Here is a 21,505-nt window from a genome sequence, read left to right as displayed (position 1 = left end):
TACTTGCTAAATACCATAAACACAAATCCAAATTATCTAATCACAAACCATCTTTTTTCATTTTTGAGAAGGAGCTCAAACAATAAATTACAACAATCCTACATTCTATAAACCGAAAAGCATCAAAACCACTGAGCTATGCTCTTTATAACATTTTTATCAACTAATTTATCACTGATTTGTATAATATGACCCCCCCCGGCATTGTTTTGTATTATGTTAATGTTCTGTGTTTTTACTAATTGTAACGTCTGAATTTTCAATAGTTTGCTAAAAAAAAAATAAATAAAGAAATCGATACTCACTCGCGGCTGAAAAAAAAGCGATACTTTATCGTGAAACAAAATATTGACACATATCGCTGTATCGATAATATCGCTCAACATTAGCAACATTAGCACAAAGTGAGACACTAACTTCAATGCACAATACCACACAAATCTTGATGAATGGAATCGAACGCTGTTGCTGCTGAAAACTGGAGATCACTTTTGTAAAAATACTCCCAAAGCTCTGTCCTGTGCCGTTTCTCCTCATTTCTTCTGCCACAGAAAAGTGATTTCTCTAAACGATAAGGCAGGAGGAAAAATTCAATTTGTATCTCATTGCGCTGCACTATGTCTGAGCAGATTGTATTGTGGGTAGACGAAGGAAGTCCAGGAAGCAAGGAAACTTCCACTGCATGACTGATGATAGGAGCCTCTGCATATACGCTGTACTCATATGAAATCATGGCAACATCGAGGACGTTTGTTCCCCCGGGTGCAAAACAATACTGTCTGCACTTTTATGAATGACATGTTTATGAACTGCATGGCAAATCCTGTGGATGCGATATAAAAAGTCTGTAAACATAACAGATAATCCGGCTGCCAATAGTAAACCAGACTGAGACCTAAGCTCGTAAAACAGTGGAAAATTACCTCCAAGAGTAACGGGGGGGGGGGGGGGGGGGGGGCAAACTGAGACACACAAAATGTGACGTTTAAACTGAACTGTACTCCATTTGTAGTTTATTTGTACTTTGCCTCAGTTGCTTCAATATTTACAGATCTGTTCATCTTCACTCCGACACTTCTTGGCAAGAGCAGCGAGCGGCTGGCCAAGAAGGGAGGATAACTTACTGAGAGGAGGAGGAGGAGGAGGAGGAGGGATGCGACTAATGGTTCCTGTAAGTCCTTCTGAATGTTGCACTAAAAGGCCCAATGTTTTGGAACTATTTGTGGGTTTTATGTGGAAAACTTTATTAGTTTTATCTGTGAAGTTGTGTATTTCTAATGGGGAAGAGATGTTTTCTCATGCCAAAGTGGGACAAAGTGAACACCTCAAGGAAAATGAGCATCTTTTGACCATTTTAGCTACACAGCATTTAATTCTAGCTAAATTATGTCACCTGCAGGCTCTGAGTTGTCAAAAACTGGAATTATATGTTGGGTCGACCACTGGCTGTGACAAAAACTGCTGGAACTAATAGGTAACAACGAGGCTAGAGCATAATAATAATAAAATAATACCAATAATCATCATTTTGCGCTGGTACAACTTGTTCAATCTTTATACAACACAAGATACACAGATTTTTCTGACAATTTCCCAAAGCCAGTGTTAAATTAACATGTAAGGCAGCATCAAGCTCAACTTGAACCTCCTGTTTTCCACAGTGGGAGCAGGAAAAGACAACAACAGCAGGATAATGGAGTTGGGGTGGGGTCCTAATTGAGTAATTATAATCAGGCACTATCGATATCGGCTTAGTGGGAAATCTTCAGATTTATCAGGAGTTGGGATTCAAGTGCAAAGCCCAAAACAATTTCTCTGCTAATAAAAGCTACGCTGCTTTCTGTGGCCAGTTAGCTTCTGTGTCGTTTGGTTGAAGGCAAATAAAACAGTGTTTTAAGAGAGAACAGCTGGATGAGAGCAGTGGACCAGAATAGGGAATTTATGGGTCTTATTACCAAAACAATGAACTACAATAACAGCCTATATATAGCTGAGGGCAGAACTGGATCTTTTTTACATGGCACTTAGTGATACTATAAAGCACACACTGGCACCGAGAACAAGTTGCCCCGAGTCTAACTGCCTTAAACCAGGGAATCCAAGGAGCCCAACACCATTACAGGAAAAAATCTCACTTTGAGGGACTCTGTGATAAGGCTCCTTATCAGAAGCACATAAAACTCAAGACGATAATGACCGGTGCAGGATTTCAACCCAACACACACCAAAAATCAGACTTTCCCAGGTGCAGCCTGCCAAAAGCTGGCATGTGCCCCTACTCCCTCCACCTAAACACCGATTACTTCATCAAACAGCAGCGGCTCATCCAAACGTCAGTCACCTCCTGTGTTGCCTCCACCCACCACCGGGGGCGTCGCTGCAGACGCCGACTTGTAATTACAAGCAACGTTTAGGTGTGTCAGAACACTGTGATCTCAGCGGGGTTCTCAGAGTCAGGAGTCTTCAAAAGGAGCACAGATAGTGCTATAACGGATGATAGAGATCTGTGTAATCCAATCAGTCCTAATGGGATCGGCTGAGAAGGCAGGAACAACTTTGATGCCGGTGGTTTGAGACGCACCTCTTCACTCAAAAGCAGGAGTCACTTCAGCAGCTTTAAGCAGAACCCTCTAACTGAAAGATTAGCCACCAGCCATTCACACCAAATTAACCTGCTAACACATACGCCATTACGTCTATATTAAACATTTGGGTGTCTGTCACCAGCTGTCCTCCCACTGCTGGAGCCAAAATAACTGTTGGGTGGTTTTTTATTTGCCTTGTTACAGCAGTTCCTCTGCAGCACAGGAACAGGGCAAACAACAGAACATAAATACCCTTCCCGTGTCGTTACTGCACAACTGGAGCTGCGAAAAACACAGAATTATGCATTAATACAAGCCGAGTTGACTTTGTGATTGACAGCTGAAAAGAACACCTATATTTGGAAGCTGACATTTCACATAATTACCTCTCCACTGAACAGCTACAACAAAAAAAAACAGACATTCCCTGACAAAGTTGCTTGTGAACACACAGGCAGCATTCCCCAGTGAGCGCGCCATCCTGGAATATATGTACAAGTCTTCATCTCTGACCTCATCATGTATTCGTGCCCTTACCTGTTAAAATGTTCTCTGTATTCCTTTGCCACCCTCTGCATCAAGCTCTTTAATCTAAAACCAAATGAGAAGAGAGTGAAATACCACATGAGTTGGCGCCTATCTTTTTTTAGCCAGTGGCTGCAATTAGTGGGAAGCTTCCAACAATAACAGTAAGTCTTATCTTTATTTCAAAGCCACACACTTAAGCGCAGCTATTGTGGCAGCATGATGGCAATTTATAAAGAAGCATGCATGTTATTTTCAGTGTTCTTTATACCTGCTGCTCTCCTCTGTGGAGTGCTTCTCATCGATGACTCCAATCGCCACCAGTTTGCCTGAGGTGGCAGACAAGGATTACAAATCACAATCAAGCACACAAAGAGAGGCTGTGAAGACAATAGCGGGCGAGTTAGGGACTCCGTGGGAGATGCATCACCTCTAAATGGGGGATAGAAAGGAGGAGGCACAGAGGGCGCTTTTACTCATTCATCACTCAAGCACTAAACTAACTTAGGCTTTCAGTTCGGTTGGACAGGAAACAAGTGGTCACTTTCTGGTAGAAGAGCCATTTCAGTGCCATTCAAAACCCAAAAACCCATAACACAACAAACAGGACTACCGTTACACAACTTTAAAGGGCTCCTATTCAAAGCCGTCTGGTTTGAGGCTGGAAGCCCCTCCACGTTTGGAGGAGAGCGCCAGCCTGCCCCCTGCTGGTCCCTGATGCTGAAAGGTGGACATAGATGGCTTTTACTAGTCCGGCGGACTGTATGCATCACATCCTCCTCGGCTTAGACTGCATCACATCTTCAGTGTGAAACATGCTAATTCCTGTGTGTTTTCCTACAGCACAGCTTCATGTGGGACTCCACCTGTGGGAATATGCATAATTACTTCTGTGCAGTCTTGGAGTAACAAGGTGTTCTGGATCTACTGCTGTAGAAGCCGAATGTTCTTCGGTGCAGGCATAATCAGCAAAGAAACTTCATTCATCAGTGCATTGTCAGGAGGAGCAAAGGGATTTTTCTGTGTCACTCCAGGGTTTTCAAATTGAGGATATGCCACAATTATGGGTAAAAAAAATAAAGGAGAAGGGTAGAATCATCTCATGTGACATCCTTTATTTAGGAAAAACTATTTCTTAGTAAAACTTCTGAGTTGCCAATGTGTTCGTGTCACTTTCCTGCCTCAAAAGCTAGTTTGAAATGCTCTTAAGGGGTCACTTTTTCATTAAAAATCACATGTAACAGGTTGACTAAGTCATAAAGAAAGGGTCAAAGGCTTCTCACTTTCCACAGAGCTGACAGCAAAAAGCACGATTATCAACACAAGTGTAACCATGACAACGTTAAAGGCGTGCAGATGTAGGAAAATGAGCTGTTCACAGGTGGATGTTGGTTTGGATGCTGGGCAGAAGGTTCAGGGTCTGTTAACAACCCCGAACTGCTCGCCACTGATTTTAGCCAAAGTCATTAGGAAATCTTTAGCAGTTTCATGGCCCATCATTCTCTGGCATGAAGTCTCCAGATGTGGCTTTTGGTGTATTTTGTGAGCCACAGATATGAACTGGAGCAATGCTGAGACACAAAGCTGGTGTTGCCCTCTGCAGCTTCATCCTCCAACCGAACCGGACAGTTCGAGTCCTTCAGTCGATTGCTGTGACATGAATCCTGCGTCTGAATCCCTCATAAACGCTCCGGTCCCTCCAAGCTGAACGGGTTTCTGGTGAAAGCTTCGCTTGTGTCCAGTGATGTAATCTAGTTTAATAAATCCATCTGAAAACCCAGCTCGCTTTCTACTCCACTGCTTTAAAGATGGAATTGTTTACCCAGAATATGACTGACAGGGAGGGCGAAGCCAGCATTGATGTGCAGCACAGAAACAACTCTTTGGTGCAAACATTTGGAGGGGCTGGCTGAGTCCTTGTGGCTGCCTTTACCCCCCGAGGAGAAAGCCTCGTGCACCATGAAGAAAACAGAGCTGCTTTTCTAACATATCCAAACAGATTTGGCTTTCAATATGCAATCAATTTGAGTCCACGTCTGTGTTTCTGTCTCTTCAATCATGGCCCATAAATAGAGCTAAATTACAGTTTCGGGCTCCTTGTTGATTTTGTTCATGCTGGTATTTAGATGCGTGAACCAACTTTTGTGTCAGTCTGACTTATGATGTGTGGGATGGAGGATTTTGGAGCATAAAATGTCATTCCACCAGCTGCACTGAGCCCAAGTGCATGAAATCTGAAACTTGGTTTAGAAAGACTCCAAGGTGGCTGCCAGTTTTTCTTTACTGCTTTCACACATTCACATGAGGCTAAACTGCAAGGTCTTTAATCAGTCACACAGTGTTTATCCAATTACGATGGTACGGAGGGAAATGTTGACACCGTGTCCAATCGAAGCAGCCGTCTGACGAGCATCACTTTCCCCAGTAAAAACACGCATAAAGGAGGAAAATGCTTCATCTAATATTAGAAAGCACATTTTTCTGCATCCATTTACAGCTGTTAAAGAGGCAGTTTGTATTTCACTCTCGTGCTTAAATTACCTTTTCAAGGAAAAGCGTATTTGAACAAGAAGGGCTACAAAGGCTATTTCTGGAGGGCAAGGAGACGCTTTCCTCCAGCAGCCCCAACACACACGTCAGGCTAATGATTCAACAAGGACTCCTGACGGCAGCAGCTACCAGCTTTGATTTCTTTTATTTTAAAGCTGCCACGGGGTAGAGTATATGTTTGAGGGCCGGGCTGCTAAACATTGGGGACTTAATAATATAATAAAACTGTGCTGACGCACTTTAAATGATGTATGCTTGTATTTAATATGCAGTTTGAAAATGCTCACAAGTGACTTTGGCTCCCTGGTTGTAAAGAGTGAAAAGGACACACACACACAGGGAAAAAACTGCAATAAACAACACACAACGTATGCTCACAGCTGATGAAATACAGCCATTTAGAGAAGTCAGTCTGCAGAAAATGGAGCCGCATATATTCTGGTGATGAAGTATGAAAAAAACTAAACAAAGCCAAAAAACAGGCCCAGATTTGGCTTTTCAAACGGGAAAATTTGCCATTTTTCTTTGTTTTGTGTGACAGTAAAATGGATACTTTGAGGTTCTGTACTGTTGGCTGGAAACTCATCTCTGGACATCTCTCGCTCCACAGTTTTCAGAGTTTAACTGACATTTTAGGACCAAAACATAAGCTTTGACGAGTGTAAAGTGGAAATAACAGCTGACTATTAGAAGCAGTGTTACATTAAAGCTTAAAGGAGCTACACATTGTATGAAAACAGCACCTGTTTCTCCAAGCTCGTACAATGTGAAACCGTCGATCTGAAGGTATCCTTGGAAGCGCTCCTTGTTCACCCAAGATGACAAGTTTCCGTCTTCGTACTCTGCAACACACAGAGAGAGAGAGAGAGACATCCTTTCAGAGGCAGAAGGACAAAGCAGCTCATTGACATGCAGTGCACAAGCTGTCCATATCAAAAGCAGAGCGTATTGATGGCTGGACCGTCAGAAGATCACAGCGTTTACCACATGTAAGGTAAAGAGTGGGAGCATTCAGGCACAGGTCAGCTAAACAATCATCACAGAGCATTCAGGTAGAGAGCTGAAGCAGTCAGGGAGGCTGAAACAGACTCAGAGAGCAGATAGGAGAGCAACGCACACTCAAAGTAGCAGGTCACTCCAAAAAGATCCATTTTTATTCAGAACTGCTGTTTTTTCCTGCCATAGAGCATAAAAACAGACATTAATTTTCAGGAGGAAGCGCAGGATTCAACATATGTGCTTCAGCAGAACAAAAATCTGGAAAACAAAGCCGAGGATTCCTTCCTGAGTGTGAGCCACATGTTGTTGCTACACTAACATCTGCATGCAACATGTAAACTGTCCCTGGGGGGCTGCAAAAAGGCTGCAGTAAGCCTGCTTGAGAGGAACAGCTGAGAAGGCCAAAGGATGCTCATAATTGATGTCAGATGTAGCTGGGACCTCATTATGACTTGTTAATAAGTTATCACAACCTTTCTGCTACCATCACAGTAATTACAAGAACACTGAAGACTTTTAACACCTTTTCTGGTGCCGCAGGGCCTCGACGGATCAGGGAGGACAACGCGGAACATGACAACTTAAAACCTGGAACATGCTTTTAAAACCCCAAGGTTGTAGCCTGCAGTAGAATCAGGATCTATTTCTCAGAGCTGCTGCTGTGCGAAGGCACAGGAGCCTCGCTGCAAAGCCTGCTGAGTCAGTCCATGTAGCACACATTCCAAAGACTCCTTCTCCACAGATGTTCTGGCTTTATAGACAGCATGCAGCTGCCAAACTTTTCCCCAGAAGCTGCACAGAGAGAGAGCACGGGGGGGGGGCCTTTCAGAGACTGTACAGTCTGATGAAGCTCTCCTCCACTGACTGAACCTGCTTCACCTTGAAACAAATTAGCGCCGCTCCCTTCCCGGGTGTGAGCCTCAAACTCCACGCTGCCCTGCAGGAGCCTGTCAGGCGAAAGCTCGCTCCGAGACAAGATGGAGAGATGAGGGGCAGGAGAGGGAATAACAACAGACAGGGGGGGGAGTGAAGATGATCCGGTGTCAGAGTGCGGAGCGGCGGGAGGAGGAGGTTCCGACACATTTCAAGGATGAAGGTTAATGGCACAGAAGACCTCCAAGACTATGCAAATAGCACAGAGAGAAGCAGAACCGCAGGGAGAAGCATGAAAGAGGGAAGGAGGAGCATCGGAGAGGACTAACGGGGTAAGACAGGAGGTGCCACTGGGTGAAAAGATCCAGCTTTAAAATGTTACAGACGTGGAAACAGAGTCCTAAAGTTAGAACATTTACATTTTGCAGAGTAGAAAAGCAGCAATGTTACAGAGTTTATTGTAAATGTTATCAACAGATGCAGAGAGATCTGTAAGTTTGGCTCGAGAACGTAGACGAGTCAGCATTTTCACCACCAAGTCTCACCCGATTCTGCACATTAAAGTTTAAAAGGCATAAAGATAAGTCCACAACAGATATTTATTCATCTCTCTGAGCTGAATCACTGACAGAACCTCATCTGAGCATCTGCCCGGCACTCGATGCCCAGAGACGGATAAAAGGATGTTGGTGTGTCTTCCCTTCGTTTGCAGCTGGAACACCAAATAAAACCTTGAAGAAACATTCTGAAACCTTGAGTCAACATGAGGGGACGGATGTAACCGAGTCCATTCAGTGGTAGCAGCTGCATTCACGACTTCAGACAAACTACAGCCTGGATGTGATTCACAGGTGAGCTCCACGAACACTTCCATCCACAGAAGTCATGGTGATATCACCTGTTTAGGTGCCATTTCCCCTTCGGTCTTTAGATTAAATGCCTCCAATAAACACATGCAAAGAAGTCCTGCCTCGCAGCTGGCAGCTTTATGAACATTTCCTTAAAAGGAGCGCCGCGATCAAACCATTAACCGGGAAAGCGCTCCGAGTGTCACGCCACCTCGTATCTGTGTATGCAAACGAATACTGATCAAAATCACCTTGTGCATGCGGGGCAGTAGCAGTGCAGACCTGTACGGCAGCAGCATTTGAGTAATTAAACATGTCTTTGGACCACAGCTGGACAAAGTCCAGAGTCTCTGCTCAGCGGGACCTGCACAGGAAGAGCGGCAGTGTGCAGTGACTTTCTGATCTGCTTCTTCACAAACTGCATTAAAGAAATTCAATTCAATGAAAACAAAAAGCCAGAGGGAGCACATGATGGAAGCTGTTTGCAGATTCTTAAAGGCGGCCGATGAAAACAAAGCATTTCATGAGATAAAGATGCAGTAAAACTGTGACGCTGCAGCTATGCAAACGTGTCGCAGGTTTAGCCGAATAACATCTGATAAAACTTTCTGAGAGAGCATCATGCAAAGTGAGGGCCACAGAACCACATCCGGTGGCTGAGACTGCTCCAAAGCCCGATCCAACAGGCATCGGTGGAGATTCAGAGAGCGGTCGGGTGAGAAATGCACCAGATACTGGGGCCCAGAACAAAACCTTCTCTTCATGCCAGCCGGGTGAGTTTTCACGCTAAGTAAGACACGCTCGACTATTTTTGGGCCAACAGAACTCGATAATGAGAGCGTTTTCCTTCCACAGATTCTTTGGAACTAAAAAAGAGTCTTTCCGTCTCGCCGGCTAATGCCCTGTAACCATGGCGATGGCAGACATTCGCCACATGCTCTGCATCAGAGTCCGGGAGGACTCCGCGGAGTGTGGAGTTTTTGTCGTCAGCGTCCTCTGCGGCGAGCCTCTGCTGCTGCGGTTCTGGAGCAGGAAGCCCGCTTTCCGTAACGGGGAGGTGGAGCAGACGCACGTGAACTGGCAGGCCGCGGCTGAACTGTCGTTTGTGCTGCGGGTGACACGCCGCGCACCCAACCTCCCAAACAGCCACTACTGGGGCCCGTTCGTGCTGGTGCTGTGCCTCGATGCGCTTTCCTTCCGCTTCCGCCTCCCAGCTCAGGCCCAGTGTGGCGTCCACATCCAAAACATCATGGAGAACTGTGGCGTACTGATGCTGCGGCGCTGAGAAGCTTCACCTTCTCGTAAAGGCAGCCCCTCCAGACCTCTTGTGTCGAATGTGCTTGATTGCTGCTTGGGTGATTCAGCTCAGCTCACAGCTTTGCTGGACTGTGAATACAGGACAGCCTCACAGGCTTCTTTTTCCGAAACTGCGGTCACTCACGCCCACTCATGCCAGTCAAAGCAATGAGGCCTGCTATGCTCGTCCACCCAGAGACTAACCACGACAACATCACTGGCCTAACCACACACATATAATAGTGGGCAGAGTCCTGGGTGCTTTACGATGGGCCAGGCTCACCAGAAGTCAGTGCGGTGAGGAAGATTAAAGAAGAGCAGCACGAATGGGAAAACAAAACATACACATCTCCAGTTACAGAAAGGAGCAGAGGAAGAGGAGGGAACACATGGAGGGCTTCATGACTCACCGTCGTAGGTAAAATAACCTCCATCCTTAAAGACTACAACTGCAGGAAGCTCCGACAGAGACACCGACTGCAGAAAGCACACAAAAAGGATTTAGCATGTCTCATCCCTTCATTGTAATGACTTTACAGCTGCTGCATGAATCCTCTTTGCTCTGTAAACACCTGGAAAATATGAGGCAGCGCCACGGAAAACTGTGAAACTCACAGGAAGACCTTCTGTAACGCAGCCGCCTGCATAACCTGTTTGTGCTTTAAAAAGGGTGCAGTTCTGAAGGACTGAGAGCTGCACAATATTCATAAGGGATCCATTACAACTGATGACAGAAACATAACACATTAAGAAATCCAAAAGCCAAAAAACATGTGATGCATATCTAAAGATTTACCTCTGGCAGGGCTTCTTCTGAGGCCGAGAAGAAGTAAGTATAGACGATGAGCTCAGATGCTACATCGTTGTACTTTTCCTGCAACAGTGAAACAAAAGAGGCTTTAAGCACTTCCACAATAACTTTAAATGCATTTGTTTACAAGTTAAACTACAACTTTTACTCGTAAAAATATGTCACAAATGCTTCTTTTACACCATCAATACAACCACTTTTAAGAGTAAAGGTCGCCTGTTTAAAGAACATTTTTTCTTCATGTCAGTGACCCAAATGGTGCTTACTTTGAGGGGAGACTCCGCGCCGACGTACACAAAAAGGACATCATGTCGTTTCATCATGTGTTCAAACATCTGCTTGCTGGGGAGTGCCCGGACAGCTGGTCTGATAAAATTAACCCAGAGATTAGTATCAACATGAGAAGCCACACAACACAAACATGAAGCACGGCTATGTGACGTCTTGCTGCTGATTTCTGAGCCAATAGCACCACCCAGTGGACATGCAAGGGCATGACACCCTGGAGCCAAGCTTTTGATCAACCCGTCTTGGATCAAGCTTTATTTCCCCTCAAGGAGGAGAATATCGGTCAGGCTCGGGTGATACAGTGGCTTAAAGTGGAGCGACAGAGGCAGAAATCCATTTAGCTATGAAACAAATACGGCCTGTGTTGATACGTTGGCTTTGAAGGCTTTCATTAGTGCAGAGCGTCTTCCTTTGAAATGAGGGAAGCTTTGCTCAGCTCTCACTTTCATATCATTTTGTTTGATGGCTGTGACTTACCCTGCCACCCTGTTGGCAAACTCCACAATATCATCTTTTGTCCTTGGTCCCTTGTAATTGTAGGCAAGATCCCCCTTTAACCTGAAATGGAGAAACACATAAAAAACGAGTGTAACTACAGTTATTTTCCCTTAAACTTTGAGAATTTTCACATCCAAGTTGGAGAAAGAGTTTAGTAATCTTCTTCTGGAGAGAAAGCAACCTAAAATCTATTCCATGGACAGATGTGGGCCATTATTTATTCATTAATTAAACTAGTAAGAGCTTTGGAGTTGATTCCAAGTTTGGCATCTGCACAACATGCGATTAAAGTAGCGTTCAGTGCAAGTGAACCAGGCCATCCTCAGGCTGCAAACAAACCCACGAGAAAAACATTCAGTCAACAGGTCGGTACGCCCAGAAGAACACACTGACGGCAACATGAAAAGCCTTGGATGTCCACACAGGAGCCCATGGTAAGGAGAAACTAATGCAGCACAACATCCAGCCAGAGGAAAGCTGCTCTCCAACAGCAAGGTAGATCATTATCCAAGTCTAACATAAGGAGAAGACTTCCCACCCCCCCCGAGAGCTCTGGAACAGCTTTCTTTGAACAGATGACACCAATATCAACAGCACCAGACGGATGAGAAGAATAAAAGCACGGAGACGGCTTGGAACTGCTCATAATGTGATGCCATCACGATGCTCGACTTCCACTGGCAATCGGAAGTGTTTTCTCAGATTTAGTCAAATACTGCAAACTTGTTTGGTTGGCTCTTTCCAGTACAGATGGAAAACAACCCAAAACATACTTTGAAAGAGACCCAGGAGAAGGCAATGCTCTAATAACCCAACCTACTTCAATTTCACAGGCAATGCAAAAGGAAGTCAAAGCAAATGACTGAGGACAGCTGTGGTAAAGGACTGGCATCACTTATTTATGCCCATGACTTCCAGGCTTCAAGCAGTCAATGTCCTCAGAGGATTCTAAACAAACTACTGGCAATCAAGCTTTATGTGTTAGCTTGTGTGTCCCTGAAAATAAGAGGCTGTGTATAAAAATGGGTGAAGCTCGACTTTTCACTCAATTCTGACTTAGGGCTGCAACTCACGGCTATTTTGATAGTCGATTAGTCATCGATTATTGGAACAATTAATCGACTAATCGGTTAATTACTGATTAAAACAATCCAAAACTGAAAAAGGATACATTCAAGACATATTTCATCTTGACTTTTAACATTAATATTAACTGAAAATGCTAAGAAGAGTGCGGCTGTAATGCACCAACAGTCAGATCAATACAAAAAAAGTGAACTTTAAAAAAAAAAATACAGCCTGGTTGTGCCTTTGGACTGTGAAGTTGAATAATACAATTTCAATGTTGCACTTTAAGGTTAAAATCCAAGACAATTCTTATTTATAGCTAGCAGGCAACGCTAACAAGCTAAATATCTAACCATGGTGAGTCCAACCTGCTTCCTCTTCAAATGCTCGTGCTCCCGTGACACCTGAGGTCGGTTTTACACAACTTGCAGGTTTCTATCTATTTTTTCCTGGGTATCGAGGGTGAAATGCTCCCAGACTTGGACACTTTTAGAAGAGAGGACGATCATTCATCTGCAGCCATTTCACTGTTTCTACAGGTCATCTAGGCAGAGATAGGTAGGAAGTGAGATGACTCACTCCCTACGAAAAATGATGTTCAGCTCGACAGCTGAAAAAGACGTGTGACGTCGACAATTAATTACGTCGGCGACTAATTATGTTATCGATTTTTGTCGACTAATCGTTGCACCCTTATTCTGATTTAAATAGTTTTATTTCAGATGGTTTTGGTTGGCTTACTGAGGCTAAACTCTACCTTTACTGCTCCCAAAGCAGCCTGAATACATCATAGATCGTTGGATCCGCTCCTTCCACATCTGTTACAAACCTGACATAATTACATCAAATTATTGCTGCAGATTTGTCAGCTGCATTTTGTATGCTTCGACTCTGTCTTTCAACAGCATCCCAAAGGTGCTCTGCGGACCGAGGGCCTGAGGGACTGTGCATCTAATGAAGTGCACTGAACTCACTGACGCGTCGCTGGAACGAGCCTCAGATAAATTGTGCTTTGAGAGACGGCGCCTTATCCTGCTGGCAGGAACCATTAAAGCATGCAAATGGTCAGCATCAGTGCTCTGCCATGCAGTGGCATTTGAACAACGTTCAGCTGGCATTAAGGGCCCCAACGTGTGCCAGAAAAAAAACATCCCACACACCTTTTTTCTTTTTTTACCAAGAGCAGGATGCCTCCGTGGCCTAAGACTCTGTGGTCCGACTCCTGTGTATCTGCATGTTTCAGCACAAACCAAAGATCAGCAAACCACACGTGTTCTTCTGGGTATCCGTCTGTCCAGTTTTAGCATTTCAGCCTCAGAGTTCTGTTCTTAGCTTGGAGGAAGCCTTACACCCTTTTCTCTGCCGTTTTGTGCATTTGAAGAGGTTTTTCCTGTGAAGCATGCACAGCTCTCTGCTAAACCAGTTTAGTAATTATCCTTTAACCTCTGTCATAAGCTGGCCCAGCACTGGATGTTATTTCTTGTTTGCTTTATGGCTACAGACTGACTGTAGGAGGCCCAGAAGTTTAGCTGATTCTGAGCAACTCAAAACACTTCCAACAGCCCCATCAGTCCACGGCATCAAAGTCATGTTTCTTTCCCATTCTGATGCTAAATGGAGGCTCAACAGACTGTTCGGAGATGTTTTCAAAGTTTCTTCTATTCATTGGAGCTGTGAAAGTTAATAAACAACCCAGCTGCAGCCCATCTCAATCCACTACAGGGGTTTTCAGCTAATTTAAAGTCTGTTCCTTCCTTCTGAGCATGGCAACGATAAGCTGCCTCCTACAAAGTGTTCTGATCAAACCGCTACGACTAGAAAACCTAATTTATTACAAAGGTCAACTTCATTCAAATCACTGCACCTCCCATAGGAAAGAAAAAAACCCAAGAAACAAATGACTTTCCCTAATTGAGCTGAAGCCAAGGAGCCTCCAACAACAGAATGCATTAAGGGCTGCTAAGGTTGCATCAGCCCACGGGGCTTAATGAACTCTGGGGAAAATGAACTCTAAATCAGGTCTTTCTGTCATCAAGGGAGGGAGCCCATGCTCTTCCACAGATGTTTCATCACCTGCTTGGTTTAATGTTATGAGCCCTGCCGTGATCCTGTGGCAGTTTCCAAAATGAGCTTGATGAAACTAAATGGGAAGCACATTACGGCGGTGCCATGATAAATGGTTCGGTTTTAGAAACATGGAGCAAATTCTGCTCATCCATCTCTTGTCAACATGAGCTCCGCTGCTAAGCAGCTGCCGTCTACCTGAAACCCTGCATCTGACGTTAAAAACACTTCAGGAAGTAATTTGATGAGAGTTGCACCTGAGACAGGAGCAGAGAGGGATCACAGCAACTGTTTTTGTTGCTCAGCAAACAAGAAAAAAACAGATTTAGGAGCATACTTTGAGCTCATTAGCTTCGTTTTACATAATCTATCCCCAAGAAATGTTTAATTAAAAGCATTCTGAAAAGCTAATCAAATTGACGTCCAAAACGTGCGAACAGAGTTCGTCAGTTAGTTATGCCTCAAGGAAAACACAATAACACCCAAATCCCTCCTGGATACAGTAAATATCGGTCTCCACAGGCCGAGTCTCCCAGGACAAAACACAGCAGTGGCAACAAACCGTCTGAATAATAATGGCACAACTAAGATGTGGGCAAGAATCATTTCTGTGGTGTTTAACGTAAAACCACACCTGGAAAGTACAATGAGTTAAAATCCTTAAAACCTTGACCATCGGCTGCATCTTACTAAGTAAATACCATATAAGACCTTCCAATCATTTACTTTAGCTTTTACAAAGTCATTCAGCCGTGGAACACGTTAAACGTCAGGGAACAACAGTCAAAGCAAACTAAAGAGTGACACTTACAGTTTTATCGTGGGGTAACCACGGACACCGAACTCTGACGACATTCCTGCAACTCAGAGAACAAACGTTAGCATCTCAGACCACCGAAAAGCATTTTGTTGTCTTCTTATAGGTGTCGGTTAAAGGGGAACTCTGGTGTTTTTAAACCTTATTTCTGGCATGAAATATGTTCATCTACTCACTGAGAACAGTTTGGTGAAAGTCGGCGTCCTTCGGAAGATATTTAGATAACTGGAGATCCATATAACGGAGTGAACGGGGCTTAGAGGATGCAGCCTCTAAATAAGGCATTATCTGTCTTTATTTCACCAATACTTTAAGAAGAATGAATGAATGAACGTGTGCTATAGCTCTGTTAGCTCATAGCTGCTGTTATGTGGCTACTTGCAGCTAAAGGAGAGCTAACAGAGGGATTTCTACACACTTGTCTACTGGGACCACTTCATCCACAGCATGGCTGCAGCACAGTTTATTCACTCCGGTAAGAACGTCCATCTTACTCAAAGTCGTCGTTCACGTTGTCAAAATCTGATAAATATCCTGCCATGTTGCACAAAACTATCAGCAGCAAACTCTGTGTGAAGTTAGCCGACTGTCACAGAGCACGGAGTGAATAAACTGTGCTGCAGGGGGGCGTGTGGATGAAGTGGTCCCAGTAGAGTGCCTGTGTAGAAATCCCTCCGTTAGCTCTCCTATAGCTGCAAGTAGCCACATAACAGCAGCTATGAGCTAACAGAGCTATAGCACACGTTCATTCATTCATTCTTCTTAAAGTATTGGTGAAATAAAGACAGATAATGCCTTATTTAGAGGCTGCATCCTCTAAGCCCCGTTCACTCCGTTATATGGATCTCGAGGAATCTAAATATCTTCTGAAGGACGTATGAATGTATTTCATGCCAGAAATAAGGTCTAGATTTAAAAATACCAGAGTTCCCCTTTAACTATCAAGCTCTGAATATATGATTGTCTGAAAACAGACTGATAACTACACTTTAGTTTGACCAGTAAGTGCATCCATGTCAAAGTAACACGATCCAACCTTCAGGCAGCTCAGTCCATAAAAGAGCGGCTTGGTCTGTGGCACGTGAGAAGCTCACCTGAGTAAGCAGTGGCATCCATCTTTCCTACGCGCACCGGCGAGCCGGAGCTCTTCAGCTCCACTCCCACTTCATGCCATACCGGCTCTAGTTTTTTACAGTAGCCACACCATGGAGCGTAGAACTGAAACACACAACAACGCAGTCAGTCTCACATGTCATCACAAACTGGGTCCGACTGACCGGGTGTGAGCTATTTCATCTGAACAAAAGGCACTGAGCGACGCAAATGTTGCTTCGTGGTGTTCCACTTATTGTTGCGTGTCTGATGAAATGCACTCAGATTCTAACTGTTAGTCAGACAGGATGAAGGTTTGTTTGGGACATCGAGGAAGTCTGGAGTGTTTCTGTGTTTCTGCAACTCAACTTGAGAGATTAGAAAAGAAATCTGCGACTGTTCACCTCGCACTGAACTGTAGAAAACACTTTCCTTTCCTTCGAGTGTTTCACACTGCGAGAGGCAGCAAGAAGAACTTGAAATTAAGACATTTGGGCAGACATCCCAAAATTATGCATCCTCAGCAAGTCACGGGTAGCGATGGCGATTCGATAGGATCATCTATCGAAGGAAGGATCGTGATCTTTTTTTCAAATGGCGATCTTGAATTCATTTAATGCCATAAGATGTTAAAGGGGAACTCTGGTATTTTTAAACCTTATTTCTGGCATGAAATACGTTCATCTGCTCACAGAGAACAGTTTGGTGAAAGTCGGCGTCCTTCGGAAGATATTTAGATAACTGGAGATCCATATAACGGAGTGAACGGGGCTTAGAGGATGCAGCCTCTAAATAAGGCATTATCTGTCTTTATTTCACCAATACTTTAAGAAGAATGAATGAATGAACGTGTGCTATAGCTCTGTTAGCTCATAGCTGCTGTGTTGTTGTTATTGGCGGCTATCGGGGGGCTTATAGAGGGCTTTCTACACACTCATCTACTGGGATGACGTCATCGACGCCCCCCTGCAGCACAGCTCATTTACTCCGGTAAGGACGTCCATCTTACTCAAAGTCGTCGTCAAAATCTGATAAATATCCTGCCATGTTGCACAAAACTATCAGCAGCAAACTCTGTGTGAAGTTAGCCGACTGTCACAGAGCACGGAGTGAATAAACTGTGCTGCAGGGGGGCGTGTGGATGAAGTGGTCCCAGTAGAGTGCCTGTGTAGAAATCCCTCCGTTAGCTCTCCTATAGATTAAAGTATGGGTGAAATAAAGACAGATAATGCCTTATTTAGAGGCTGCATCCTCTAAGCCCCGTTCACTCCGTTATATGGATCTCCAGTTATCTAAATATCTTCAGAAGGACGCCGACTTTCACCAAACTGTTCTCGGTGAGCAGATGAACGTATTTCATGCCAGAAATAAGGTTTAAAAATACCGGAGTTCCCCTTTAAAGAAATCTGTAGAACCTTAAAAATGTTTCTCATAGAGCAACATGTCTGCATGCAGAGCCCTTTGACCTGTGTATGCGAATATTAAACTCTTAATTACAGCCTGTTGCATCTTTTTTTAATCGGAGGTGCACAGCTCTCTTTGTCTCCTCTGTTCTTCATCTTCTTGCTTACCAAACACTTTTCTCTGCGCCACAAGTGGTGTGCTGTGTTATTATCTTTCTTTTTAGCCACAAAAGAAATAATTCACGCATATATTCGAACAACAATAACTTTATTAAATCGAGGGATCAGCGTGCGTAAATGACATTTTCCGCACACAAATAACCAAACCAAAATAAAATTCTGAGCCACAGACACTTCTGTCTGTGCAGATGTGGCTCGAAACCTATATTTCTGAATAAATAACAGGCTGTAATAGGGACAGAGTGTGTTTTTCGGGTGTTTTTCCTGCACAAAGACTAGAAGAAGTGACTCAATCGTGTGTTTGAATTTTAATGGTTTATTCTGTATGTCTGAAAGATTTTACTCAGCATGTCTGTTACCATCTATTCAAATTAGTCAGAATGTTTATCTATTTCTCTAAGAAACAAACATTCTTCACGTACATTTTAAATCTAAAGTTCCCCGTGTTCTTCATCAGCCATTCATGGCATCTTTCTTTGCTTTCCTTTAAACTTCCCCGCCCTGAATTGGTTTATTATCTATTTGTTAATGTATCGTCACAGTTTTGTGCTGAACAGAATCTAAAGAAAGCCAAGTCTCCTCTGATTGGTTAGTTGTGCTTTCCTTAGCAAATAACACCCACAATTCTGCTGAAATTCAAAAGAAAAACGTTCAGGTTGTATCATAAGCATTTCTTATGCGTGTTTGTTGTTATTAAATGTTAATAATCAGTGAAAACTTCATAAAGCAGTTAGAAATTGTTTGTAGTTTCTCTGGAAACGTGTGAGCACAGTTTTTACCCTCTGGATGTCCATATCAAGGTCAACCAACTCTTATGAAGTATTTCTGGCTTTTGGGATGCCATTTGCTTCAATTCATGCACTCACCACTCATCAGCTTATCCAGACACAGAAATCTGGCAGTGTACACATACTGTGTTGTGAAGGTTTTATGAATTTGTGCAAAAATGATTGAAATAGTGACATAAATGCATTAAAACTCCCTAAAGTCAGAACTTACTCCTGCAGCAGACATTAGCAACGGCAGCAACTTCCCTTTTAATGGGCCTGGACCTAAACTCTGATATAAACCTCTGCAAGCCCCCTGGCTTTGCCTGGCATGCATGACTTCTCATTCAATAATCACAGCCTGCGCGCCCCCCCCCCTCATTACTCCCACCCAGACTGCTGCCACTTCCGCAAGCGATGATCCAGACAGCGGAGTGCTGGATACGAAGCAAAGCATAGCTCAATGGACCCAGATTAGTCTGTGCATGTGTGCCTGCGTTTGCGTGTGGTGTCAGACTCACATCAACCAGCCAGATGTCATTCACTCTGGTGTCTTTAAATCTGTAGAAAAGACAACAATTATGTTACAGTCGTGGTGATTTGATGAGGATCCTGGATCATTTAAGATAATCACATGGTATTCATACAACAGAACCATTAGAGCACCTTTGATATAAATGCAATTGTTTTTTCTCTATGGTCAATCAAAGTGACATTAAATACATCAGAGAGCACAAATAATTGTCTATTCTGGTTTTTAGCATCAAGTTTACTCCAAAATGCAAAAAAAGGCATCATATTCCCACATTTTGGTTTGCTGAAACCTGGAATGAAAGGCCTTAAAACTACCATTTGATTTACAAGACAGTTGCTATACAGTTTTTATGAATCTTAAACAAAAAGGTACACACATACCCCACATAATGGACAGACATGTCCTACCACAAGCATCACTGTTACATCCTTTCTGCTTGCTATCAGAAACCTGGGGCTCTTTAACAATGTAATGTACAGCTTTAAATGTGGCTGCACTTATTCATACAATACATGCATAAGTTGGGATAAAGTCAAAAAGAAGCAGCCACTGGCTCGATTTATGCTGTGAATGATCGTGTTTTAGTGAAACAGCATCAGGAAGCTCAAGTGTGGAGCAATCATGGGTGCATCACTTACGTGTCATCTAGATCTTCAACAAAAGCAAGCACCGTTGAACTTAAGTAAGCTGCTAAGACTGCAATGACAAAAGAGACACACTGATCAGATTAAATGCATGTTTATCTGAGTGGCAACCAGAGCCTTTAAGCGTGTATTCTCATGGAGGCTGACACCAAATGACTGAAGCATCACCAGCTAAAGCTGTGGTACCTGCTAACTGTGCTTCAGTTTGCGCCACAGTTTCATCAAGAGCTGCTTTAAGGCTCGTTTTAAACACACATTATGATTATATATGAAATGAAGTGTTAGTGGGGCAGGAAACAAAAAGTCAACGTACCTCCATAAATCAGGGAAGCTTTCACTTCTGCCATCGCTTCGAGTGGAAACTGCAAGCAGGAAATACAGCTGCTAAAAGCGTTCTCTGCGCATGCGCGGAGTTACGCAGGCTCCCGAAGGCAACACCGATGGACACTAAAAGTACTTTGCACGTTTGCTTATGAATTTGATCATTTTCTCCTCTTTGAATTTCACAGATAGCTCGGTTGAAATGTGAAATTGATCACGCAACAACATATCTGTGCAAACCAAGTCCTAAACAGAAGTAACAACAGGAGTTCCTGTTAAATGTGTTCCGTGTGACGACCCTTTACATTGATCAATGAATAATTCAAGGGTGAAAAAAGACATCCAACTCAAAGGATGGACCAGTGTTCTGTCCACACATAATCATTTTATCAGAGAACATATTTTAAATGGTATCTTTAGACAGAACCTGCTACAAAGTCTCAGAATTTGTTCTCATTCTTTGAGTTGCACCTATGAGGAGTGCCAAAGAAAACACAGTTTGACAGACAGAAAATAGGATTTCTGCAGCAACAAGGTGATTCCCAAAGAGCTATTAGCTGAAAACTTGGCATATCTCAGCATGGTGTGCAGGGTGTCCTTAAAACATTTGAGGAAACTGGACAAGTGGAGGACAAAAGAAGAAGTGTCAGGCCTAAAAAACTATCTACAGCAGATGAACAGGATCTGAAAGAAGGAAGTGAAAGAGGAAAAAATCCAGCTGTGACCTGACAGGACCTGAGAGATGCATCTGGACCTTCAGCTGATCCATCTACTGTTGGCCCAAGCCTCATCAGAAATGGTCTCCATGGAAGGGTGGCTGTCAAGAAGCCATTCTTAAGGAAGGGAAACAGGGAGAAAAGGCTGAGCTATGCCAAATGACACAAGAAGTGGACTGAAAATCAGTGGCAACAGGTCTTATGGAGGGATGAATCCTCCCCAGAGCCCGGACCTCAACATTATTGAAGCAGTGTGGGATCATCTGACAGAGAACGGAACAAAAGGCAGCCCACATCCAAAGAAGAGCTTTGGGATGTCCTTCAAGAAGCCTGGAGAACTATTCCTGAAGACTCCTTAAAGAAATGACAGAAAGCTTGTCTCAGAGGGTTCAGGCTGTGTTGGAGAGAAAAGGAGCTCAGGGTTTATTTTATCGTTTTTTCCTTGTTCGTGGCTCACTTCATAATTATTTTTGCTTTGTAACACATATAATATGATACAATAGGAAACGATATGATGTACGCAGCACTGGCCTGAGTGTATACTAATACTAATATACTGATAATATTACTTTCTTTAAGAATTTTGAGTATTCTCATGGAAACTGTTTGAAAAGGTTTAGATTAA

General features: G+C 43.6%; 1 protein-coding gene across 1 annotated transcript in view; it reads right to left on the bottom strand.

Moving 5' to 3' along the window:
- The window catches only part of tmx3b (thioredoxin related transmembrane protein 3b), a 33,158-nt gene extending 12,900 nt beyond the window's left edge, over window positions 1–20,258 (bottom strand). The window contains exons 1-12 of the mRNA XM_072378187.1: window positions 20,157–20,258; window positions 19,838–19,895; window positions 19,186–19,225; window positions 16,317–16,440; window positions 15,217–15,262; window positions 11,253–11,333; window positions 10,754–10,853; window positions 10,473–10,550; window positions 10,087–10,153; window positions 6,404–6,502; window positions 3,382–3,439; window positions 3,123–3,176 (exon numbers count right to left, since the gene is read on the bottom strand). Of these exons, the coding sequence (XP_072234288.1) occupies window positions 3,123–3,176; window positions 3,382–3,439; window positions 6,404–6,502; window positions 10,087–10,153; window positions 10,473–10,550; window positions 10,754–10,853; window positions 11,253–11,333; window positions 15,217–15,262; window positions 16,317–16,440; window positions 19,186–19,225; window positions 19,838–19,895; window positions 20,157–20,190 (839 nt within the window). The 5' untranslated portion in view covers window positions 20,191–20,258. The remainder of the gene's footprint in view (window positions 1–3,122; window positions 3,177–3,381; window positions 3,440–6,403; window positions 6,503–10,086; window positions 10,154–10,472; window positions 10,551–10,753; window positions 10,854–11,252; window positions 11,334–15,216; window positions 15,263–16,316; window positions 16,441–19,185; window positions 19,226–19,837; window positions 19,896–20,156) is intronic.
- Between the last annotated feature and the right edge of the window lie 1,247 nt (window positions 20,259–21,505).

This window comes from Leuresthes tenuis, unplaced genomic scaffold (genome assembly GCF_036924035.1).
Source record: "Leuresthes tenuis unplaced genomic scaffold, fLeuTen1.0.hap1 SCAF_24, whole genome shotgun sequence".
NCBI classification, from domain to species: Eukaryota; Metazoa; Chordata; class Actinopteri; order Atheriniformes; family Atherinopsidae; genus Leuresthes; species Leuresthes tenuis.
The sequence above is the reverse complement of the archived record's forward strand: the minus strand, read 5'-3'. Positions and strand labels throughout refer to the sequence as shown.